The sequence below is a fragment of the Epinephelus fuscoguttatus genome, linkage group LG22 (assembly GCF_011397635.1).
Source record: "Epinephelus fuscoguttatus linkage group LG22, E.fuscoguttatus.final_Chr_v1".
Lineage (NCBI taxonomy): Eukaryota > Metazoa > Chordata > Actinopteri > Perciformes > Serranidae > Epinephelus > Epinephelus fuscoguttatus.
The window spans coordinates 9,251,927-9,274,897 of NC_064773.1; the positions used below are offsets into that span (position 1 = coordinate 9,251,927).

At 41.9% G+C, this 22,971-nt stretch overlaps 1 protein-coding gene across 1 annotated transcript in view; it reads left to right on the forward strand.

Moving 5' to 3' along the window:
* Nucleotides 1–8,051: 8,051 nt before the first annotated feature.
* The window catches only part of acss3 (acyl-CoA synthetase short chain family member 3), an 88,007-nt gene continuing 73,087 nt past the window's right edge, over nt 8,052–22,971 (forward strand). Inside the window, exons 1-5 of the mRNA XM_049566833.1 lie at nt 8,052–8,574; nt 11,948–12,092; nt 12,757–12,945; nt 17,356–17,490; nt 21,371–21,511. Of these exons, the coding sequence (XP_049422790.1) occupies nt 8,240–8,574; nt 11,948–12,092; nt 12,757–12,945; nt 17,356–17,490; nt 21,371–21,511 (945 nt within the window). The 5' untranslated portion in view covers nt 8,052–8,239. The remainder of the gene's footprint in view (nt 8,575–11,947; nt 12,093–12,756; nt 12,946–17,355; nt 17,491–21,370; nt 21,512–22,971) is intronic.

The following is a 22,971-nucleotide window of genomic DNA, read 5'->3' on the forward strand; positions in this document are numbered from 1 at the left end:
TCTGTTTATTTGGCATTTTAGCTGCTCATAGAGTGACGGTAAAAAAAATATTAAGACATCTATACTGAGCTAAACGCTTAAAAACCCTTCTTGTCTTCATCTCCTGCTTTGACTGGCATTACATACGAGAATAATCAACAACAAAGTGTCCCTAGTATTTTGCATGGTCAATATTAGGCAGAATCACTCAGCTGTAATAATCCGTAATGATGTATCAGTTATTCTAAACTATGAATAATGTTGACTGAAATCATTCACAAGCCTCTACGCCAACTGCCGCATCCAAAACCCATTCAAAATGCAAAACGGCAATCATTATCTTCAGACTAATTCTATTATAAATCCATATTCAGACGCTCTACGGGTAAAAAAAAAACATGGTGCTTGGAGATTAATCATTTGTAGATAAACTCTGGTAATTTGCCTCTAACTGTTTCTGAAGGGCAGCCGACTGATTTCTGCTTCAAAAGATTCGCACTCATTACATCAAATCACAGAAGAGGGCAAGATGGAGGGGCCGTAATGAGCCATCTTGGACTCTGGTTTGGGTCTGATTGCAAGCAGCTATTAGTTAGTGTTCTCTCCAAGCACATCCGGTGCCAGAGAAAGAAAGAATGATATGTATTCTGCCAACAGCATCTGCACTGTTATTAAAAAAAGTTATAGCAGAGTCTGGGGGAGGAGTGATTTAGTGAGATGTTTTGGCCGGACAAATTACAGCATGAGAGGAGAAGTGAGGCATCTTTCCTCATCAAAGTTTGATTGTAGTTATATCCTACATGAATATAGATTGTATTTTATATGCTCTGCTGAAATGTGATGAGATTTAAAAACAAGCGCAGGTCATGGATGGATTATTGAACGGGTCTATCAGGCATAGCTCCAGGGATCCAGAGTGTCAGGGTTCCCCCCTAGCCTTTACCTGCAAAATGTCACTTAAATTAACACATACTGACCAGCAAGCCTCAAACTGAATACAGGTGACACAAAAAGACTGCAAAGACAGACAAAAGTTCAAAAGAGACACAAAATAATCACAAAGTAACACAAAATGATCACAGACACAAAAAGACTACAAAAAGAAACAAAACAACTACAAAGACACTCAAAACGACAACAACAAAATTACTACAGAGACACAAAATGATTACAAATAGACACAAAATCACCTCAAAGAAGCACAAAACGACTACAGAGACACAAAACAACCACAATGAGATATGAAGTGGCCTCAAAGAGATACAAAATGACTGCAAAAGAGACACAAACAGCCACAAACGGACACAAAACAACTACAAAAAGATGCAAAACAACTACAAAGACACAAAACAACTACAGACAAACATGAAATTACCCCAAAAATACACAAAACACACACAAAGATACAGAAAATGCCCTCAAAGAGACACAAACAACTAGGAGGAGACACAAAACAAACACAATGAAATACGAAGTGAGCTCAAAGAGTCACAAATTGACTACAAACATACACAAAACTACTGTAAAAAGAAACAAAGCATCTACAAAGAGACATAAAACGACTACAAAAAGACAAAAAACTATCGTTAGGAGACACAAAATGACTACAAATAGTCACAAAATCACCACATACAGACACAAAACAACCACACTGAGACAGAAAATGACCAAAAAACCCTCACAAAATTACTCCCAAAAGACACAAAGCAAACACAAAGATACAAAAAAAAAGCCCTCAGGGAGACACAAAACAACAACAAAGAGACATGAAGTGGCCTCAAAAAGACTACAAGCAAACCTAAAACAACCACAAACACACACAAAACAATGACAATGAAACACAAAGTGACAACAAGAAGACACAAAACAATGACAATGAGACACAAAGTGACAACAAGGAGACACGAAACAATGACAATGAGACACAAAGTGACAACAAGGAGAATCAAAACAATGACTATGAGACACAAAACAACCACAAAGAGACACAAAACAATGACAAGGAGACACAAAGTGCCGACAAGGAGACACAAAACAATGAAAATGAGACACAAAACAACCACAAAGAGTCATGAATTGACCTCAAAAAGACACAAAATGACAACAAGGAGACATAAAACAACCAAAGAGACACAAAGGGACAACAAGGAGACACAAAACAACCACAAAGAGACACAAAACAATGACAATGAGACACAAAGTGACAGCAAGGAGACAATAACAATGACAATGAGACACAAAGTGACTACAAAAAGACACAAAATTACCTTTAAGAGACACAAAATGACTACAGAAAGACACAAAATTACCTCAAAGAGTTACAAAATGAGCAAAAAAGCCAAATTTGCTTTCAAACAGACGCATAACAGCTAGAAAAAGTCACAAAATGACCACAAAGACACAAAACAACTACACACAGACACAAAACAACTACAAGGAGACAGGAAACGACCAAAAAAGACACACAATTACACCATAAAGACAACATGACTACAAAGGCATGCGAAGTCTGTGCCTTTTGCTCTTATGTAGCAGAGGTGGTGGGGGGCCTCTGCATGTTTGTGCCCAGGGGCCCATTATCTTATAATCCACCCATGGCACAGGCTCATCAGATCCAAAACAATCCACAGGATAACACTGGAATGTGATGGGTACAAAAAAAGCCTTCATCAATAATTCAGAATATGTAAAATGTAGATGATAACATAACATTTGTGTTTATAAATGATATATTCACTTCTCTGTTTATTTTCCCTGGGAACCACTGCTAAGCTAAACTAACAAGGTGTTTGTCTGAGTTCTTTTACATTTACACATTCAGTGAGAAATGTTATGAGCCCAGTAGCTGCGAGGCAGTGCACTGCGTTTCCTGGAAAAGTGCATGCTGCTTCCAGGACTGTCTAATGGAAAACACTGCTCCGCACATATAAATAGAAACAGATGACCCTGAAATATCACATGGATGAGTTACTCAACCAGGGGCACCAGTGTGCAGGGGTCACGTCCAGGGGGTCAGCTGGATTATGGGTATTTACCCGCAGCTTGGATGATGGCAGTGACGAAAGAGATGTACACAGCACCATCTGAGAGCAGACAGAGCTGCTGCTGCTGCTGCTGCTGCTGCCGTGTGGCGTGACAGGATTGCACAAGCTGCCGCTGTGATGACACCAGAACGAGTGACTCAGCTAAACGAGAGATTTTTATAGAATTTGATTCCATACAATAAACTCAGCCATGTTCATAAATATCCTCCAACAAGCCCCTGGAAGAGTTCCCTGATCAGTTTAATCAGAGGTATTTGCATTCTTAACAAGAGGGTTGTTATTGATGCCACCCTGAGGACCATGAGAATTTAATGCTGCTGCTAGTAAACAAAGATTTGCCATGATAATGAGCTGCAAGCGTTCACAAATAAATATCAATTATTTCTTCTTGTTTTCATGATAAAAGACTGAACTGCTACTCCTGAGAAATGTTTTGGAAACTGTGTGGAGCTCAAAACTATGATGCTGATATCAGGTTGTAAGCAGAATCCCAAAATAATACATGCAAACATTACGGTGAGTTCAGGGGATGTGGGACATCAGATAAACACTGTTATTAAATTTAAAGGTCCCATATTGTCAAAGTCAGATACCCATGTCTTTTTAAAGGTAAAGCAGGTATTAGTGCCATATAAATACTGTGAAAGTATCAAAACACAGAGAAACACACACAGCTCATAATCAGAAACTGTGCCTGTAAATGAGCCGTCAAGATTTCTGTGAATTTGTGATGTCACAAGTCTACTATGCAGACTGTTTGAAACCTCAACAATCTAATTTGGTTCTTTTGTGTTTCTTGTTGGAATGTTTTGCAGTGTATGTGGATGACATCAGCTGACAGGAAGTAAACATGGACCCAAGCTGTTGCCAATGGCCTATAAAGATAAAAAACGGAACGTTCCAGACCAAGGATGATTACAGGTATATAAAGGCAGACAGTATGAGAACCAATAGCTGTGTCTCAATTCGGGGGCTGCAGCCTTTAAAGGCTGCATTTGGAAGACCGATTGCGTCACATCGGAGCGACCCAGGCTGTCCCATTTCAAACGCGGCCGAGAAATCAGGCCATCTATCCCAGAATTTGGAGGATGCAACGCATAAATCCTTCATGGCCCCGCCTATCCCAAGATGCATTGTGTGCCGGTGACGTAAGTTAACTAACAGTTAACATTATGATTAGCTAAAAGCACACAGCTTAAACAATCTTAATCTAAAAAGCTTTCCTGAAAACGGTCCAACGATCAGCCTGAAATATATCAAACGGTGGTGTCTCCGGCAGTGACTCCTCAAGTATATATATATAACAATCTCTGGGTCCATGATTTAGGGCTAACTAACTTACTAGTTTGCTCCTTCTTTTGTCAAGTGCAGCTTGTTGTTAGGAAGCAAAGATGCCAAAGGGACGGGGCGAGAACAACTGGTGATGCAACCAGGAAACCCTCCGCAGACCAAACCGTCTCATTTCGGAAACCATACGGTTTGGCTGATGCGGTCTTCAAAGGACATAGACTGCCGACATCAACTGCAAAGGCCACATCCTTAAAAGGACCCAGTTAATGTGTTTTTGAACATTAAAGATAAAATACAAACCTGAATATGAGCAGAATATGGGAACTTTTAATTGTTGCCACCACACAACGGCTGCACCTCTCCTGGAATGTCTACCCTCTGGACTTGCAGACTGAGCCCTGCAAACTTCAGTTGCTCGTAGTGCAATCTGGAAATCCAAAAAAAAAATTCCTTCCTTTACCTCTGGAGGCACAGCCCGGAGTTTTTCGACTAACAGAAGTGCAGGGGCCTCGGTGATCGCTCACGCCCTTAACTTCCGGCGGTGCCCCCAGGGAATCGCCGTGTTGTTTACGAATACTTAGGGTAGAAAACCAGCAGAGTTTAGCTATATATCACATTTTTCACGTCACTATATCACCATGTAGACTAATCTGATGTTTGTTAAGTCTATAAACACAATGATCAAACAAACGTTACTATTTCTGTGTGCATGTTTTGTAATTAATAACATGGTTATCGTAGATTAGCTGGGCTAACCGTTAGCTGTTAACGTTAGCTGTTAGCGGTGTCTGTAATAACAACAGACTGTATCAAAATAAGGTAATAACTCAATAAACGGTCCGTGAATAAAATATATTTTCCAGCGGATATCTTAGCTACAACATGATTGAGCTAGCAAAGCAGTTTTGTGTTGCTATGTGTGGTATTTATTCAGTTGTGGGAAATCACGATGTCTAGAAAGCATCAGTGGCTGCAGCTGACAGGGACAGTTAGCAAAGCTAACATCAGGATATCATCTGTTAAAAGCCTCCCGTTGTCGGATACGACATGAAACTACTCCAGTTAGCTCAATCATGTTGTAACTCAGACATCCGCTGGAAAAAACATGTTTTTTCCCATGTTGACGAGACGGCGTTTTGGGTGGAGCGGTTGCCACAGACGCGAGGTTGCTGTTTCAGTAGGTACACATTTCCTGGGGACACCTGCACGTCTCGGCCGTGCCCCCTCCATTGTGATTGGCTAAAGCACAGCATGTCCCCCCCAAGTCGTCTTTCACACAGGGCTGCCGACAGATTCTACAATGTAAACTGCAGAATCTGTCTTGAGAGATTACTTGTAGTGTGACGTATTTACCGTCATCGCATAAAGTCTGCGAGGGCAGAGACTGCAAGCGCCTGATGGACAGGCCTCCGGTTTTACTTGTTGCCGTGGAAACATTCAGCAATTGCTGCTGCCATATTTATATATATGTCATATGAGCTGATGAACAGTGCCTACTCATCTGTCTCTGCAGATAACAAGATATAAATCCCATGTACCGTACAGAGTTTTCTGTGACAGAACAAAAATGTATTAACATCTCTATATAACATACAGGATACAGGTGTTCAAAAACAGAAATGTTTGTAACTAAGGACAGGACTATAACTCAATAAACTGGGCATTACTGACATTAGAAACCTTCTTTTGTTTTTTTTTTATTTCGGCCAGTTTTTTAGCCTATTTCGCTGCACAGCCTGATGAATAATAAAATGTATTTCAGTCCCTCTACAGCCAAGACTTAAACATATCTCTGTATCATGATGTGGTTGAATATTATTTCTGGCCTATGCAATTCAAGGAACATTTTAATAGACCTAACTATCAATAATTATTTTACACATTCATATGGTTTGTCTTTTTCGGCAGTTCAAAAACTCACAACGTCACGTTCATATTGCAATGGGTATTAAATCAGAGAGGTCTGCTGAAGTCTGCACCCCAGGTGGACTCTGGAAGTCTGCAGAAAGTCTGCTTTAGACCCCTTGTGCACTGGATGAACTGTAGCTTTGGACTTCCTGAGAAAGTGCCCGCAATGTCCACGAGTCCGGAGTCTAGACTTGTAGACTGAGCACTTGTGGCCTCCAGTCGAACGCGCTGTGACGTGTTCACCGTCATTACATACAGTCTGTTGGGGCAGAGACTGCAAGCCGCTGATAAGACAGCCCTCGAGACTGTTTTACTCGTTGCCAATGGAAACGTTGGAGTGACAGTTACAATCATTATAACTGCCGTCAGATTCATTCTGCTCATCTGTCCCTGGAGATAACAAGATATAAAACCCACATGTGAGTGAACAAAATAAAGTTCTGTGTAACAATAGACTGTATTAGTGTATAACATATGGACTGCAGACACTTTAGCCCTTATAGTTGGCAATACCCTGCGCAAGGGTGCAGAAATACAATGCATTTTGGTTCCCTTCCATAGCCTATATTACTGTGTATTTCTGTATCATGATGTTGTAGAATATTATTTCTGGCCTGCACAATTTCAAGTATTGTTTTAATAGGCTACGGTAACTGCTTTATAGACATATGTTTTATATTTTTAGTCGGCTATTGAAAAAAAAACCCTACTACCATGTCACGCCCATATTGCAGTAAACTGTGGGTTATTAAATCAGTGAAGTCTGCTGAGGTCTGCACCCCAAGCGGACTCTCTGGAAGTCTGCAGAAAGTCCGCTTGTGGACTGGATGAATTGTGGATTTGGACACCATTTCAGACATTTGGGCCAAATGTCCGGACTTCACCGCACTTGCAGATTAGTGGACTTTGCGGGTGTGTTCCTGGGAAGTTTGGGAGTGCTAAGGGCTGTCCAAACTCACAATCAAACCATTCAACCCATGCCTCAAGCGGACTTTACTCGGTCTCTTACACTTTACCATAAAAAAACCACGACTACAGTTTTACAGAGGCTAGAGAGGTGTAGATTTGATCCTAAATACAATGTAGCGTTTCAGATGTTAACGTCTGCATGACAATATTAAATGTATGTCTTCGTTTGAACAGTTTACAAACCTCAGGGTAGTCGCGTGGAATTTAATTGTACAGAGCGTGCACATGGTCGATATGTTGGCATCGGTGCAGGCTCGCTGTTTGGAGGGTTTTTATAACATAATATAATATTTCCACCCCTCACCAGTTGGTTTGGGACAGCACCCAATATGGGAGATACGTGTGAAAGTAGAAAACAGAGTGGAAATGTGTTGGTAGAGGGTGTAGGGGTGGCATGGGAAAGCATTCTTGCCATGTCACCTTGGGTTGGATTGGTCTGACATTATCAAAGTGGGCGTGGTCTACCTTTACCGGAGGTCTGTGCATTGCAAGCACATGGTGAGTGCGGTGTCTCACCTTATCTATCAAACAAGCTGTCCCACACAACCTGAACACGCTGCCTGAGTGACAGAGGGGCAGTCATGGTGTGTTTGGAGGCACAAAGCTTCAAAAAATTGTGTTTTCTCATTTTATTCCAACATAAAAAGACTTAAGATGATTTATAGGGTGAGTTTTTATGTAGATCTGCAGAGGCATAAACAAAAAAGTGTCCCACATGACCTCAATTCATCCTATTTCTTTTGTTAAAAGCATCCTTTACATATTTGTGCAGAAATACTTTGTGCGGTTTATAATGCGGTTTGCAGTAATACCAGTTTATGTGTTGTGTAACAGTTTTGTGGCTCAGAGCTCCTCCTGCAAGAGACCACATCCAGTTCAGAGTTCGCATTCCTTGAGTGCATTGCGAAGATCTCTGCAGGAGCCTTCTCTCCCCTGACGTGGCCTCAGATGACGTCGCTCAGAGTCGAGCCGTAGAAGGGTTCCTCACCTGCAGGAAAACACCGAAGAAACGTGGGAAGTTTCCCCATTCAGAAACAACTCCAGCTGCGATGCATTTCCAAATCAAACACCTACTGCGGCTGAATCAGTGCGCGTCAGTTCAGCGCGAGAGGAGCCTCGGGAGGAAACTGTGGACTGTCTCAGCTGCAGCTCAACAACAACAACGTGGTGTGAGAGCTGCAGGGTCGCATGCATCTGCAGACCTGAACAAGTATTTCGCCCTGCAGTGCTGCAGAAAGTATGCATCCGACACCGCGTACAGCCGAGCCTTCGCCTCGGCCAGGGACAACCCCGAGACTTTCTGGGGTGAGGTGGGACTGGATATTAACTGGTTTGAGCCGTGGACTAAAACTTTGCACGTTGAGGATCCAGTGTTTCCAAACTGGTAGGTTTCAATGTTGCAAGCGAGCAACACGGCAAGGAACAGTTTCAGTTCAACACTTCAAAATGACACGTGTGTTTGCGTCCAAAAAACACAGTAAAAACATGAAACATTTTCAGAAGTCAAATTATCACCCTGAAGTATTAACATTTTCATCGTAAAATCACTGAACACAATGTCAGTAAGCTCTATAGACTCCTCCGTCATGAGGCATGACTGTTACATAATCACCAAAATGTCTTTTGACGACAAAATGCGGAGTTAAAGAAGCTTATGTGGAGCCTTGTTTGATTTACACAGGCTCTTAGATAGAAATTATAGTAAATCTGTTATCCTGCAAAAATACACACCTCACTTCACCTCAAGATGCAGGTTGTATATTTACAGATCAATAATATTCTGCCCCCTGAGCAAAGATACATTAAATAGACGTGAGAAATGTCACTTCTGGTTACTAAACTACAATTTAACAAAAACCTATACGTAGTCAAACAAAAAGAAGTGGCATTTTTCATTTGTTGTGTTGTGTGAAAGAAAAACATGAAAAATATGAAGTAATAATTTAAAAAGTGACAGGTGAGTCTTACAGGACAACATCGTCAGTTCTGCATCTTTAAAGGGTAACTTCAGTATTTTCAACCTGGACCCTACTTTGTCACGTTTTTGTGTCTAAGTGAGTAATGAGTGCAATATCTTTTGAAATTGGTCTAGTATTGGGTGAGACCGCTGCAGGGTAGAGCTGCAAAAACAGACTGCAATGTAACCACTTGGGGCAATTGTGCACCATTTACTTACAGGGTCACACAATCGAATACAAGTTCATTTGCCCCCTAAGTGCGGTTCATTTGGGCAGGTGTGAACACAGCAGTCACACTGTGATGTCCACCACCTCTTCAAATCGAGTCCCAACCCTTCTTGTGTTTCTCATCGAGGCTAGCTAAAGCTAGTCTAACAGCTAATGTTAGCTTATCAGCTAATGCTAGTTTGTCAGCTCAGGCCTGCTAACAGTAGAGAGGTCTTGTAAGAGAGGCGCAAAGTGAGTCTTGAAAGTTTCTTAAATTACACCAAATTTAAAAAAAAAAAAAAAATCTTCATATTTGTTGTACAAGCAAATTAAGATGTTTTCTAGATGGATAAAAGCTCTCTTTATAGCTGCAAGCAAACCATTAAAATGCCTGACAACCGACGTACACCTGCACTGGGAATGGAATGAATTGAAAATATTTTTGTTTGTTTGTTTGTTTGTTTGTTTGGACGGTGGGGTTGTCAGTTATATCATGTAGCCTGGTAGAAAAAGAGCCAGAGCTGCCTGAATGTAGCAACATTTCTGTCATGTTAAAATGAAGGACACAGCCAGTGTGTCTCTCTCTGGCTTCCAAAACACCATCTGCTCAACCTGCTCACTGCTCTTTATCCATATGCACAGCACCAGAATGGATTGAAACTGTCGCTTTATCAAGTGCATTGATTTGTGTACTGCTGGCACAGGCAGCTGCATATGTTTTAGTTTCAAGTGGTTTCATCAAGTTGTGTTTCAATATTAAGTGAAAAGAAAGAACCCTGTCAGCCAAAAATGTACTCTTAAGGAAAGCATGCTTTTAGAGATGTGGAGATAGAGACGGTGGCATATGATGTTGATGATATAGAAACCTAAAGTATGTATGGACATTAGGAGTTGGTGATATATTGAATATACTCGATGTATTGTGGCTTGTTCCTGATGGGATGTTTTAAAAGACTAAATTGTGAATATCAAGTATAAATTGTCCAGTCGTCTCTTTTTAAATCACCGCCATGAGCTCACTTTGGTTCTCTTGCTACAGACACACACACAATAAGACTCACAAACGTACACGTCACACACTCCCCCACCCATTTAGATCACTTTCTCTTAAGCAATAGTATGTGAGCAGGTGTAACGTGTGTCTCATCTGCAGGGCTCCAGACCACTATTATTTAGTGGCATTTTGCGACCGTGGAGCACCACTGGGACTTTTGGATATTGATTAGATACATTGACTGGAGAGGTTTAAGTTTGTTTGTTGTTTACAGTGAATAAATCACCACGTTTAATGGCACTGTGGTAACACTTAAACTTAAGGAGTGTAATGATAGTGTGAGCAGATGAAGGTGTGTGTTTTTGTACCTGCAGGGCTCCAGACCACTACTGTTTAGCTGTCTTTTGCGACCATGGAGCACCACTGCAACTTTCAGATATTATTAATTCATGGACCGGAGAGGTGTCAATTTGTTTTTAGCTTACAGTGAATAAATCATCATGTTTAATGGAACTGCGGTAACAGTTTAACTTAACGAATGTAATGACACTATGAGCAGACAATGGTGTGTGTTTTGGTACCTGCAGGGCTCCAGATGCTGAATATTTTGTCTCATTTTGCAACCATGGAGCACCACTGTGACCTTCAAATATTACTAGTACATGGACCTGGAGAGGTGTTAGTTTGTTTGTAGCTTTCAGTAAGTAGATTATCATTTTTAATGGTGCCACACTTACAGTTTAACTCATTAAGCTGAAGGATAGTATGAGCAGATGAGATGATGGTGTGTTTTTGTACCTGCAGGGCTCCAGACCACTACTGTTTAGCTGCCTTTTGTGACCATGGAGCACCACTGCAGCTTTCAGATATTACTGATACATGGACTGATGAGTTGTTAGTTTGTTTGTAGCTTACCGTGAATAAATTATCATGTTTAATGGCACCACAGTAAGAGTTTGACTCAATGAGTTTAACAGTGTGAGCAGACAGTGTGTGTTTTTGTAACTGCAGGGCTCCAGACCGTGACTGTTTAGTCGCATTTTGTGACCATGGAGCACCACTGCAACTTTCAGATATTATTTTTACACAGACTGGAAAGTTGTTAGTTTGTCGCTTACCGTGAATAATATCATCACATTTAATGGCACAGTGACAACAGTTTAACTTTCTGCAAACTGCTAACTGTTAACCGGAAGCTTCACATTCACGGCAAAAACATGAACACCTCCAGTCCAAGACAAGCCAGATGCTTCAGAATGAAAGCACCAGTGGTTCTGCTTTGATTTTTTTCAACAATACTTTATTTCACTTTATTATAACAGTACTTTATTTAACTGTATTATGACAGTAGCTACTTTGTTTAACTTTATTGTAACTGTAGTTAATAATTATGTGTTTTAGTAGTCTACAATAGTGTAGAAGAGATTTCAAAATATTGAGAGATATATTGTGTCTCTGAAATAGCCTAAAATATTTCAAGAATATTTTTAAAGCCATATCGCCCAGCCCTAATGCACATGTGCAAAAATATGTGTGGTTTATATATGATCGTTGAACAGTGGTGTTGCTTGTTGGTTGATTCTTTTTGTCTCTGTCAGGTTTGTCGGAGGGAAGCTGAACGTCTGCTACAATGCTGTGGACCGACACGTAGAGAGCGGCCGTGGAGAGCAGCCTGCCATCATCTATGACAGCCCAGTGACTGGAACTAAACAAATCATCACTTTCAGGGAACTTCAGGACCAGGTAAAAGGTTTTATTAGAGGCAGGAGTCACAGAAGTGAGCAGCAGCATGAGGAGTTGGAGGAGTCACTTTGTTAAAGCCTGATCTGGACTGCCAGGATGTGTGGTAAAAAATGGATTGAGAGGCATGCAAGTAACCTTTGGTTGGATTTCAGAGCAGTGGAGTTTGTCAGTGTTGCCATGACAATAGATACATTTTTCATCCTTCGACTGAGACTGTTGCCTGAGCTTTTCTGCTGCTGGATTGAGCCAACATTAGCATGAAACACAGCAAAACACAATAACACAATTAAAAGGAAATTATTAATTTGGTGGCATTTGGGCAGATGCTTCAGTTCAATAAAGACTCAGTTGCATGCACTATAATCAGAATGTGCTTTGCCCCCAGAGCAAAAATACATTTAATTTAATTTGATTGAATTTACAACAACATATTGAGGTCTTTCATTTGTCAGATTATTTCCAGCTGAAGGCAATCTATAAAGGACTTAAATCCACAGTTCTTTTCACATTAATAACCCAAAACCATGCTCAAGAAAGTGTGTCAGTTTTACCATCATTTGTTTATGCTGGGTATACTTAGTCATGAGCACTTATCTAAAGTAGATTAATGCGGATATTTGAAGGAGTGCAGTGTGAATGTTCTGTGTTCTATGTCTTGTTTCAGGTTTCCAGGTTAGCAGGAGTCCTGGTGAAGAACGGGGTACGGAAAGGAGATCTGGTAGTCATCTACATGCCCATGGTGCCGCAGGCCATGTTCACCATGTTGGCCTGTGCACGGATCGGTGCACCGCACAGCCTTATCTTTGGTGGCTTTGCTTCAAAAGAGCTCTCTGTCCGCATCGATCATGCCAAGGTTAGAAGATCTTGTTATTCACCCTGTGGTTGAGGTTTATCTTTTCTTGAGCCATGGCAACAGGGCTACATGATCTTTATTAATTCAATGTCAGTCTCAGAACCTTGACCACTTATTAAAACCCAAGGGCAGGCTGATCTGATCACCCTTTGTTCTTTTTATGTGCTTATATGAAGCAGAGAAATGACGTGGCTGAAGCTATTCATTTCCTAATTCCTATTTTCATGTGCCAATGCAAAGCTTCTGTCTTAGCCTTGAGGTTTCCTTCATTTGCAAGGATGTTGAGATACAGTAAAATCATAACAGGAAAATACTCAGTAAGAACAATAGCATACTGAGGTGAAGTGTTTTGAGGTCATGATCTTGAATTATCTCAGGGTAGAGGGAGTGTTGATCTTGAGAATGTGTTGGAAATTATTACAGGTGGTGCACAAAATCTTTAGGCACATTTTCCAAGTTCAGAATAAACCTGTTAGACTTGAAGCATAGTTAGTAGCGCAGTAGAGCAGTAGTAGTAAAGCTTGGTAGGTTCCTGTTTAGGGAAAGGTACTGAATTCGATACTTAAAAGGGTACCGACCAAATTATGGTGCCACTACCGAGTACCGATTCACGTTAAATTCATTGGTGCCAAATTTCAGTACCTGAGAGCACATTTGGGTGAGAGCAGCAGATTTAGACAAGAGGCATAAGTATTGTGAAACACCCCAAAGCCACGGGGCCCTGAGGCTGTCAACAGAGAGCTCCGCAACCACTCTATCGACTTCCTAGTGATTCAAATCAAGTTTCAGCATGTGCTCTATTTTCTTTTCCATATTATTTGAGTAATAGCCAAGTATCACTGCAGACAGACAAACAGAAGATTAGCTCTACGTGTGATTAGAAAAGAGTTAAAGGAGCAGAATTCACCCTTTGCTAAGCCTTGTCCCTTTGTGATAGTTTGTCAAGTTGTCAGAGCTGGCCTGGAGCCCACACTGTAACTAACTGCACTCCCTGAAAAAGTATTATAACATTTTTGGAAAAGGGAAGTGATTCCAGAGAGAAGCAGACAGAGGGGTCTACAGTCTGTGTTTGAAGGATATATCCAGGATGTCAAACTGACTCAGCAGCAACAACAGGTTAAAAAGACAAAGATAGTTAGAAGCTAAAGCCGAACTATAGGCTACAGATCACAGTGTAAAAGTGAACCACCACATCACTGCTGATCACCACACAAGACAATGAATATAAAGGGAAACTTTGCTGATATTGAACCAGCTGTGTGGCATCGCAGTGTGTGCAGATAAACGGGGTTTGACTTCCCCTTCCTGTGCCGCCAGCTTCCAGACCACTGCCATTGGAGCTTCGCCGGCAGACGGGCAGAAGCCAAACACTGTTCATCTGCACACACTGCGATGACACACAGCTGGTTGAATATCAGCAAAGTTTCCCTGCTTCCCTTCACTTCACTTCCTGTACAGCAGGGTCAGTCTTTGTTTCACTGTTAGAATCATTACAAAGCAAAAGCAGCATGTGTATACATTCAGTAGGCTATATCTTCAGTAGCTAGCTAGCTAACCCTACACTTTTCAGGGTTTGATTTTGGTTTTTGAACAGGGAAGAAACGTATATCTTTTTCCAACCTCTCCAGGTAACGAGTATCATTAATACACGACGTGTCCCAGGCACAACATTTAGCTCCAAATCCACAAAACCAGCCTGAAAATGAAGGAAATCTGAAATGACTGCATTAGAGTCAATGGAGCACAGCTGTGTTGTTGTCGGACCCTGGGCTGAGCCAGCCCGATGCTACATTATGATTGGCCAGTCTGCGTTCAGGGGTGGGACTTAGCTAAGGGTCAGTTGTGTCTTAGTCTACTACATATCCCCTGCAGCTTGTACAAAATGTTTTGTGATTACCGAAAAACTTGAGTACCTGTGCCGAATTCCAGGAACTGGAACTGTAAACAGTACCCAACACTAGCTGTGGTCCAGTCCAGCGTAGATGTTATGTGTAGTGCTGAATGTCTAAAGAGGGATTAATGGATAAGGAGATACAAGTGATTATCACGACCAACCAACTTATGCAGTGGTGACTATCAGAGGGATCTCTAATAAAGACTCAGGGGGAAGAATGATCAACTTAGTCTGGGGGTTAAAGAGAAGCAGCAGCATATCTGCAGATGATACTGTACCACCATAATCTAAGACTGATAGAAAGACAGCCTCGACTATACTGTTCCTAGAATTCAGAAGGAAACAGGATTTGTTTCTGCACAGAAGTTTTTGCTGCAGTTTGGTGATGAGATTTTCAGTGTGATGTTTAAATGATTGATCAAGCCAGATACCTAGATATTTATACTCTGCGGCTCTCAGTATTGATACCACCCAGTGTGGACTGAGGAGGACTGTCAGAATTTCTTGCTCTAGAAAAAAAGCATGAACTTTGTTTTGCTTGGATTTAGCACTAGTCTAAGGTTGACAAGTGCATATTGAAGAGCACTAATGTGCACCATTCACCCTGAAAAAGTATCTGAAACACTGAAAGCCAGAGGTGCCTGAGGTCCCTTTGTGTTTGTAAGCTCAGAATGAATCTTTCACAGGGGGAAGAACTTGGCTTGCTTTTTCTTTTTGCAATCACACAGTGAAGAATGATGCCATCTGCACTCAGAGTTTCTAACAGGGCAGCAGAAGAATTAATGGACCAATCTGACATTTTGACAGCGACTGTTTGTGAAGATGATGATCTCTGTTGATGGATGTGTTTACACAAACATAAATCTGAAGTAATACAGTATTATTAAGTATCGCTACCAGCGACTTGATCTAGTGTTTCAACTCTTATTGTTGAGGCACTCTCCGCGGGACGCTTAATGTTGTCATGAGTTTTGTTGACTCAGTTCTTTTCAGATGAACACTTAATAATAATCTGCATGAATAAGGAGACCTTTTTAGAGAAATGAATCCCCTTTGCAATTAAAAGAGGCGAGTGAATGATCCTTGTTGAGCACCTCTCCTGTAGACATTGAAATGCCTTATAGTGGCCACTAGGGAAAATAAACTATGACTGAGTGCGTTTGAAGGGAATCTCTTTCAAAGCTGTGGTGTTTGTGCATCAAACTATAAAATCTAAAAAGTTACAGAAAATATTACTGACTCTGAGGGAACACTTGCCTAATATCAGACAGAACTGTCATCTCGTTACACTCCGTTTGTCCGTATTCGGTCAAAGATTATGCCCACTTTAAAGCTGGGCATACACTGTATGACATGGTGTTAGAGACGTTTTTTCTTTCCAACTGCTGCTGTACGAGTAAGTTCAGTCAGTCCACAACCTGAGTGTTAATACTGTACGTTTAAAAACAATCAGACATCCCGAAAAGCCGACAGACATCCAGGGCTTAAAAGAGCGTAAAAGTCCATTCCTGCAAAAGTGGGCCGGACTAAGTTTTGATTCTCACGCATTCAGTTAGCAGTACCAACATACTAGCTACTTATATGCTGATTTAGTTGATAAAAAGACATTAACCCTGGGGAAACATGCTCAAATCATACAGTGAATGCTCAGCTTATCCAATGTTCGTAGGGGAGGAGGATTCCGTTTTCCCTGACCAAACCTTATTGTGCTTTCACACCTGCCCTGTTTGGTTCGGTTCAATTGAACTCAAGTTTGTTTGCCCCCTAAGTGTGGATCGTTTGGGCAGGTGTGAACACAGCAATGGCACTCGAGTGCGCATTAAAACAACCAGACTGAGACCTTCTTGAAGACGCGGTCTCGGTCCGCTTACAAACGAACTCTGGTGCGGCTTGTTTGTGGTGAGAACGTGTTCTGATCTCGATCTGAACCAACTGCAGTCACATGACACATTGTTTGGGTTAAGCAAGCACAAGCATGTTGCCGTTTGGGCGATATAGAGAAGAATTGTAGATTAACATCCACCTCGATGATTCCTCATTGGTTCCGGCGCACAGCTTGACAACAGCTTGAGAGTGCCGTTAGTTCCATCCATGGTTCTGGTTGTCTAATCAGTAGTCCCCCACATGATGCTTATTGGTTGTTTATCTTTCTCACCAAGTTACTGCTGTTGCATATCACATTCCAGACGAATCAATCAACTCAGTGGAGTGGGCAGATTCAAAGGTCTGGACCCAGGCAATAAGAACGCCTCAGGTGTGATGTGAGCCTGCTATTTATTACAGAATCATCATTGCACTCATGTACGTGAACTTGATGTGACTCGACACTGGAGTGCTGCCACAGGCAACAGACTCATACCACTAATACCCTGTTAAAAATGTATCAAAACAAACATTCAAGGCAGGTATGATGGGAGCACGAGATTCTGTTTCTAACACAGCTGAAGAAACATGATGCTGTGCGTTCTTGACATTTGAACACAGTCCAATTCTCACCTGATCTCTGTGTTTCTCAGCCCAAGCTGATGGTTACAGCCTCATTTGGCATCGAGCCAGGCAGGAGAGTGGAGTACATCCCTCTGGTGAAGAAGGCCTTGGAGCTGAGCTCTCACAGACCCTCGAAAGTCCTCATCTACAACAGGCCTAACATGGTAAGAAGCACAAAGCATCATAAAGCTTAATTTGTCAACGTGGTGTCGTTTCCAAACCTGCTGGCTGTGTGACAGAATGTAAATGTATCTAACATATGGCGGCCATATGTGATCCTAATTAATATCATTGTGTAGCTGCTGTTGTTGCAGTTTCTAACCTATAAAAAAGGATTTAATCACTGAACTCAATTTAAAGGATTAGATTTAAAGGATTATTGCCTAGAATTGGAATTTCTTTTTCTGGTTGGCGTTTGGCAATGGTGACATATAGCTGTGAGGCGCTCATCAGGATGAGGAAAGTAAATGACCACTCTGTAAACTCTCCTCCTGCCAAATTCTGCTAGCTAACCAGGTTGGGGTTTTCAAATGTAAACATCAGTAAACATCAAGGTCAAGATGGAGAAGATGGCACCAGCAAAACTAGTGTCCTGCTAGCCGTCGAACAGACGTTGGATTGCACACTGAACAACTTCTGTGCCAGTTTCAGTATGAGACAATAGGAACTTTATTATCCTTCCTTTCAGCGAAACTTGACTAAATCCTGGAATACTGGACAGCGCATTTCAACCAGGTTACTCCTTGTCTTTCCGTATAGAGTTTGACAGTTTGAACAGGGTAAGGCAGGCGTTCAGGTTGACAGCAACATTTTTGTAATTTCGTAAACCGGCCAATTTAGCGTCTGAGTTAATGCATGCGCACCAATGAAGAAAAGCCAAAGAATGTCATAGGAAGTTGTTGTGAGCTCTAAGTTCACCATTTAAAAGCAGATGGCAGAAGATAACATTATCTCGAAGCCTTACCTGACAAAGCCTTCCTTCCTCCAGCTGCCACCATCTCAGTCAAACTCACCCAGCTGCCTGTACTGGAGGGCAGTATGAAAGCGAGGAGTGCTCACTTTGCAGCTGAACCTGGGGACCAAAACATCACGTACACAGACTGACAAAAAAAAAGAAAAAATGATTGCTTGACTTGAAGAATCTCAGTTGACTGCGGGGTCCCCAACTGATGATTTGAATCTTCAACTTTAAGGGGGCAGCCGTACAAACTATGACATGTACCCCTAGTGGCGCAAGAGCTGGAGCCAATCAGAGTCTGGAGCACATTCCAGGACACCGTCTGTGTCACTGATGACATCAGTTAATTCACTGAGTCTGTTTTGGATTTATTTCTGAAACAACAAAAGCAACTGTCCCCAAACATTGAGCATAGCGTTAGTTCAGGCAGGACACGATGTCAAGCTCAGCTCACATCCCAGCTACATCAGCTGATCTCAAACAGCCCAATCAGCTGGTGGAGCAGCTGACTGATGGAAGGGAGTCAGCTGATAGATCACATGATTCCTTTCTATGCAACCAATTGGTGAATCTCATTCAGGGTGCCCAATTTAAACTGCTCTGGCCTGCCTACTGTTGCTGCTTCCTCTGCAAGCTGCTTTGCAACCCGCCTCCACCCCAGCTCCTCCTTTTCATGCTGTGTCTGACTTATCAGTGTCATTTCTGTTTGTCATTGATGCTGCTCTGTTCTGTTCCCGAGGGTCTTTGCTGCTGCTCTCCCTGCCTTAGGCTTTCCATGTAAGCGCATGGAAGGGCAGGAGGTTTGCTCTCTCTGCCTCAGGCTTTACTCATTTGCACGTGGAAGGGCAGACAGGTGTGCTATCCCTGCCTTATGGCTTTCCATGTAGGCACATGGAAGGTCAGGAGGTTTGCTCTCTCTGCCTCAGGCTTTCCTCATTTGCACGTGGAAGGGCAGACAGATGTGCTATCCCTGCCTTATGGCTTTCCATGTAGGCACATAGAAGGTCAGGAGGTTTGCTCTCTCTGCCTCAGGCTTTCCTCATTTGCACGTGGAAGGGCAGACAGGTGTGCTATCCCTGCCTTATGGCTTTCCATGTAGGCACATGGAAGGGCAGGAGGTTTGCTCTCTCTGCCTCAGGCTTTACTCGTTTGCACGTGGAAGGGCAGACAGGTGTGCTATCCCTGCCTTATGACTTTCCATGTAGGCACATGGAAGGGCAGGAGGTTTGCTTTCTCTGCCTCAGCTCAGGCTTTCCTCGTTTGCACGTGGAAGGGCAGACAGGTGTGCTATCCCTGCCTTATGACTTTCCATGTAGGCACATGGAAGGGCAGGAGGTTTGCTCTCTCTGACTCAGGCTTTCCTCATTTGCACATGAAAGGGCAGACAGGTGTGCTATCCCTGCCTTATGGCTTTCCATGCAGGCGCATGTAAGGGTGGTGAGGTTTGCTCTCTCCACCTTAGGCTTTCCACGTAGGCAAATGGAAGAGGCTTTCTACGTAGGCCGAAGAAAGGCAGAGAGGCCTGCAAATGGAAATAAAGTTTTCTTTGACTGAGCTACAGTTAACTCATTCCACAACCAGAAGCCATGGATTACCAGAACCATCTGTAAACAACTATAGAGCAGCAGCCTGCAATGTAAGAAAAAGGCAAAAAGGATTAAATTACAGTGCACAAGTTGAAGGAGCTGACAGGATCATATTTCTCTGGAGGTGTACTTCATGATTTTATGTGACAAATAAATGGCTGATTGATTGTATGGCTGGTTCAAGTAGATGAGAGAAAGTTAAGAGTGTGTGTAGTGTGTTTGCAGCAGGGGTTGCAGGTTGGTGCCCGTCATAAACTGCCTGGCACAGATCCAGTTTGGAGTGTAGAATGATTATACAGAACACAATTATGCATTAATATGGTGGCAGCAAGCTGAAATTTGCTTCACCTTCACACAAGTGTAAAAGAAAATCATCGAATTTTCAGCCCAGAAAATAGAAAGTATTCTTAGAATTGATTCCAGTGTTGCAATCATTCTTGTAATGTGTTTTTTCTGGCCCCCACGTCTCAGTTCAACGTTGTTATCAGTTACGCCACATACCTCTGTCTGACTGTCTGTGTTCTTACATTAACACTACACGATTTCTTTTATCTGGTTTGTATACTCCAGTGTTATTTATCAGTGAATGATCTGCTGAATTAAGACATCTCTGTTGCATCTTTTTTGGACGATAATACACGGTGGACTTAGGTCCATTAGCAGTGTAGTCAGAGAAATGGTTTTCACTGGTAATTCGGCGGAAACTCATCCCCTTAAAATCATGTGAAGCACGGCTTTGAAGGTGGTTGCGGCTGTTTGATCAATTACTGCATTCAGCGAGCGAGAGGTTGTGATTCTGTGGACACGGCTCCCAACATGAAAGCCTCGCTAAATCAGCCAAGTTTTTACTCCGGCTTGGCTTTGAGTAAATCGAGTAAAATGGGATGCATTTCAGACAGCTGGAGGTTATATGGGCCGTCTGTCCTCCGCCTCAGGAGGCTGTGTGATACTGAATGATGTCGCAGTCTTGAGCTCATTCTCGGAGAACCAAAGAAAGAAATGACTTTTCTTTGGCCTCCTGGGAGGATTTAAATGTTAATGAAATTAAAGTATCAAAGAGATTTGGAATGAGACAGATGTCAGAGATACAAGGGGCATTATTCTATGACCCCAAATTACCTCTGCTGGCGACTACAAGAAATTATAATGACTGATGGGAGTTAGAACAGAATTTCAACAGAAACGTCCGTGTATAATATGTATTTATTCGACTTGAAGAGAGAATTTATTTCCCCAGTTACTCATATAGCAAGCAAATAGGAGTGAGTGTATATGTCTCTTTCCCCAAACTGAAAAAAACATTTTAAAACACAAATCAAAACACCGGAGTCGATGGATCTGATCAATAACTCACACTGCATGACCACCCAAAATTATGTGATGACTGTTTGAAGCTATAAAGCAGCACAGTCTTCACCACTTTAAACAGTTTCCTTTTTATAGCAGTTTCATTAGAATGAAACTGAGTATTTATATCTCATTTGTCTTTGTGTTTCTAAGGAAAAAGTATCATTGGGACCTGAGTTGAGTTTGGACTGGGAGGAAGAGATGGCCACTGCTCGGCCGCATGACTGTGTTTCTGTTCCCTCCAACCACCCTCTCTACGTCCTCTATACATCTGGAACCACTGGAACGCCAAAGGTACTGACGTCACAGGGTTGTGAACAGCAGCAGGGGAAAATCAGTACCTGGTTTATAGTTGTAGATGTCATGTAAACGTACATTCTCAAGTAGACGTGATTTAGTGCTCTGTATTGGCGAGAATCCGCCGATGCGATATGTATCATCATACAGGTTGTTAAATTCTAGGCCAATACCAATACCGATGTGTTAAAATAACAGTTTGATCAATACTTGATATCAGTGTTTTTTGGTTGTGTTGTTGTTTATTTTTGTGCCAGGGAAATAATGAAATCTTCATAATAAAAAAGAACTGTTCTGAGGTCATTCAGCCTTTTGAATGAGCACAAATTCAATCATACAAATTTATGAAACAACCTTTAATATAACCTTCTTTCACATAAAAAACATCTTTAAAAATAACTGCTTCAAAAGCCTTTTTTATGACATATAATATATTAGAATTCCCTCCCTTCAATCTATTTTATATTGCAGTGACAACATCAACAAATTTCTCCTTAAAACAACTGCACTAACAGGAGTGTCACATCAGAAACTAAAATCTTTGCAGTGTGAATTTTCGCATTGCATTACTTGCACGAGTTTAAACACTAGAATATTTTGTGTTGACTCGCTTAATATGCACGAATAACTGGGTCCATGTCATTGGTTCGACAGCCCATTGGTTCGACATCCCATTAGTCCGACTGTCCGCGGTGCTGAATGGCTCATGATGATGTCGGAACGGACTTCGGAACAATGGGTTTAATATGGTCGGAACAATGGGATGTCGAACCAATGGGCAGTTTCTGAATAACTCACATCATACGCGTGTGACATCACTGAATTGATAAATGATCTTCTGCCGGTACGTCCTAAGCATCATACGTTCCCAGAGGATCTCAATGCTGATTGGCTATTGCGGTGCAAATTTGTATCTGAGGTTCAAATTTTTCAACTCTCGCATCACACTGAATCAAAATTGTATCGTGGCAGACTTTTTTGGATATGCAAATATCGTACTCTTGTCCAAGGAACGGATATAATATTGTTTCATAATAAATAGTGATTTACACCCTTACTAACAAGGTCTCCTCCCGATTTCAACAGATTTTTTTTTAACAAGGTAGCATTATCAGAGAAAAAATCTGGTGTGTCCCCTGATGTGCCAGTCGTGAGTCTTAGCGAGTCTTTGCTGCGTCCTTTTGTCCCAAAGGTGCCCCAGGAAAGATCTCTGTGTGTCCCAGTCTTGTTTTCTATTGTCTCTGGGACAACAGGATGCTTTTAGTGTCAGCCTGCAAAAATAGCTGTGACACAACAGAAAAACATCGGCTACTGCCATCCGTGAATGTCATGTTATTTGCAGATAGGCTGATGGCCATCATCAAGGCGAATATCGGCCGATGCCAATGTTTGGATGATAAACCAGTGCTTCCCTGGTATCTGTTCTTTCTTACACCCCTAGCAGGATTTTCAGTCGG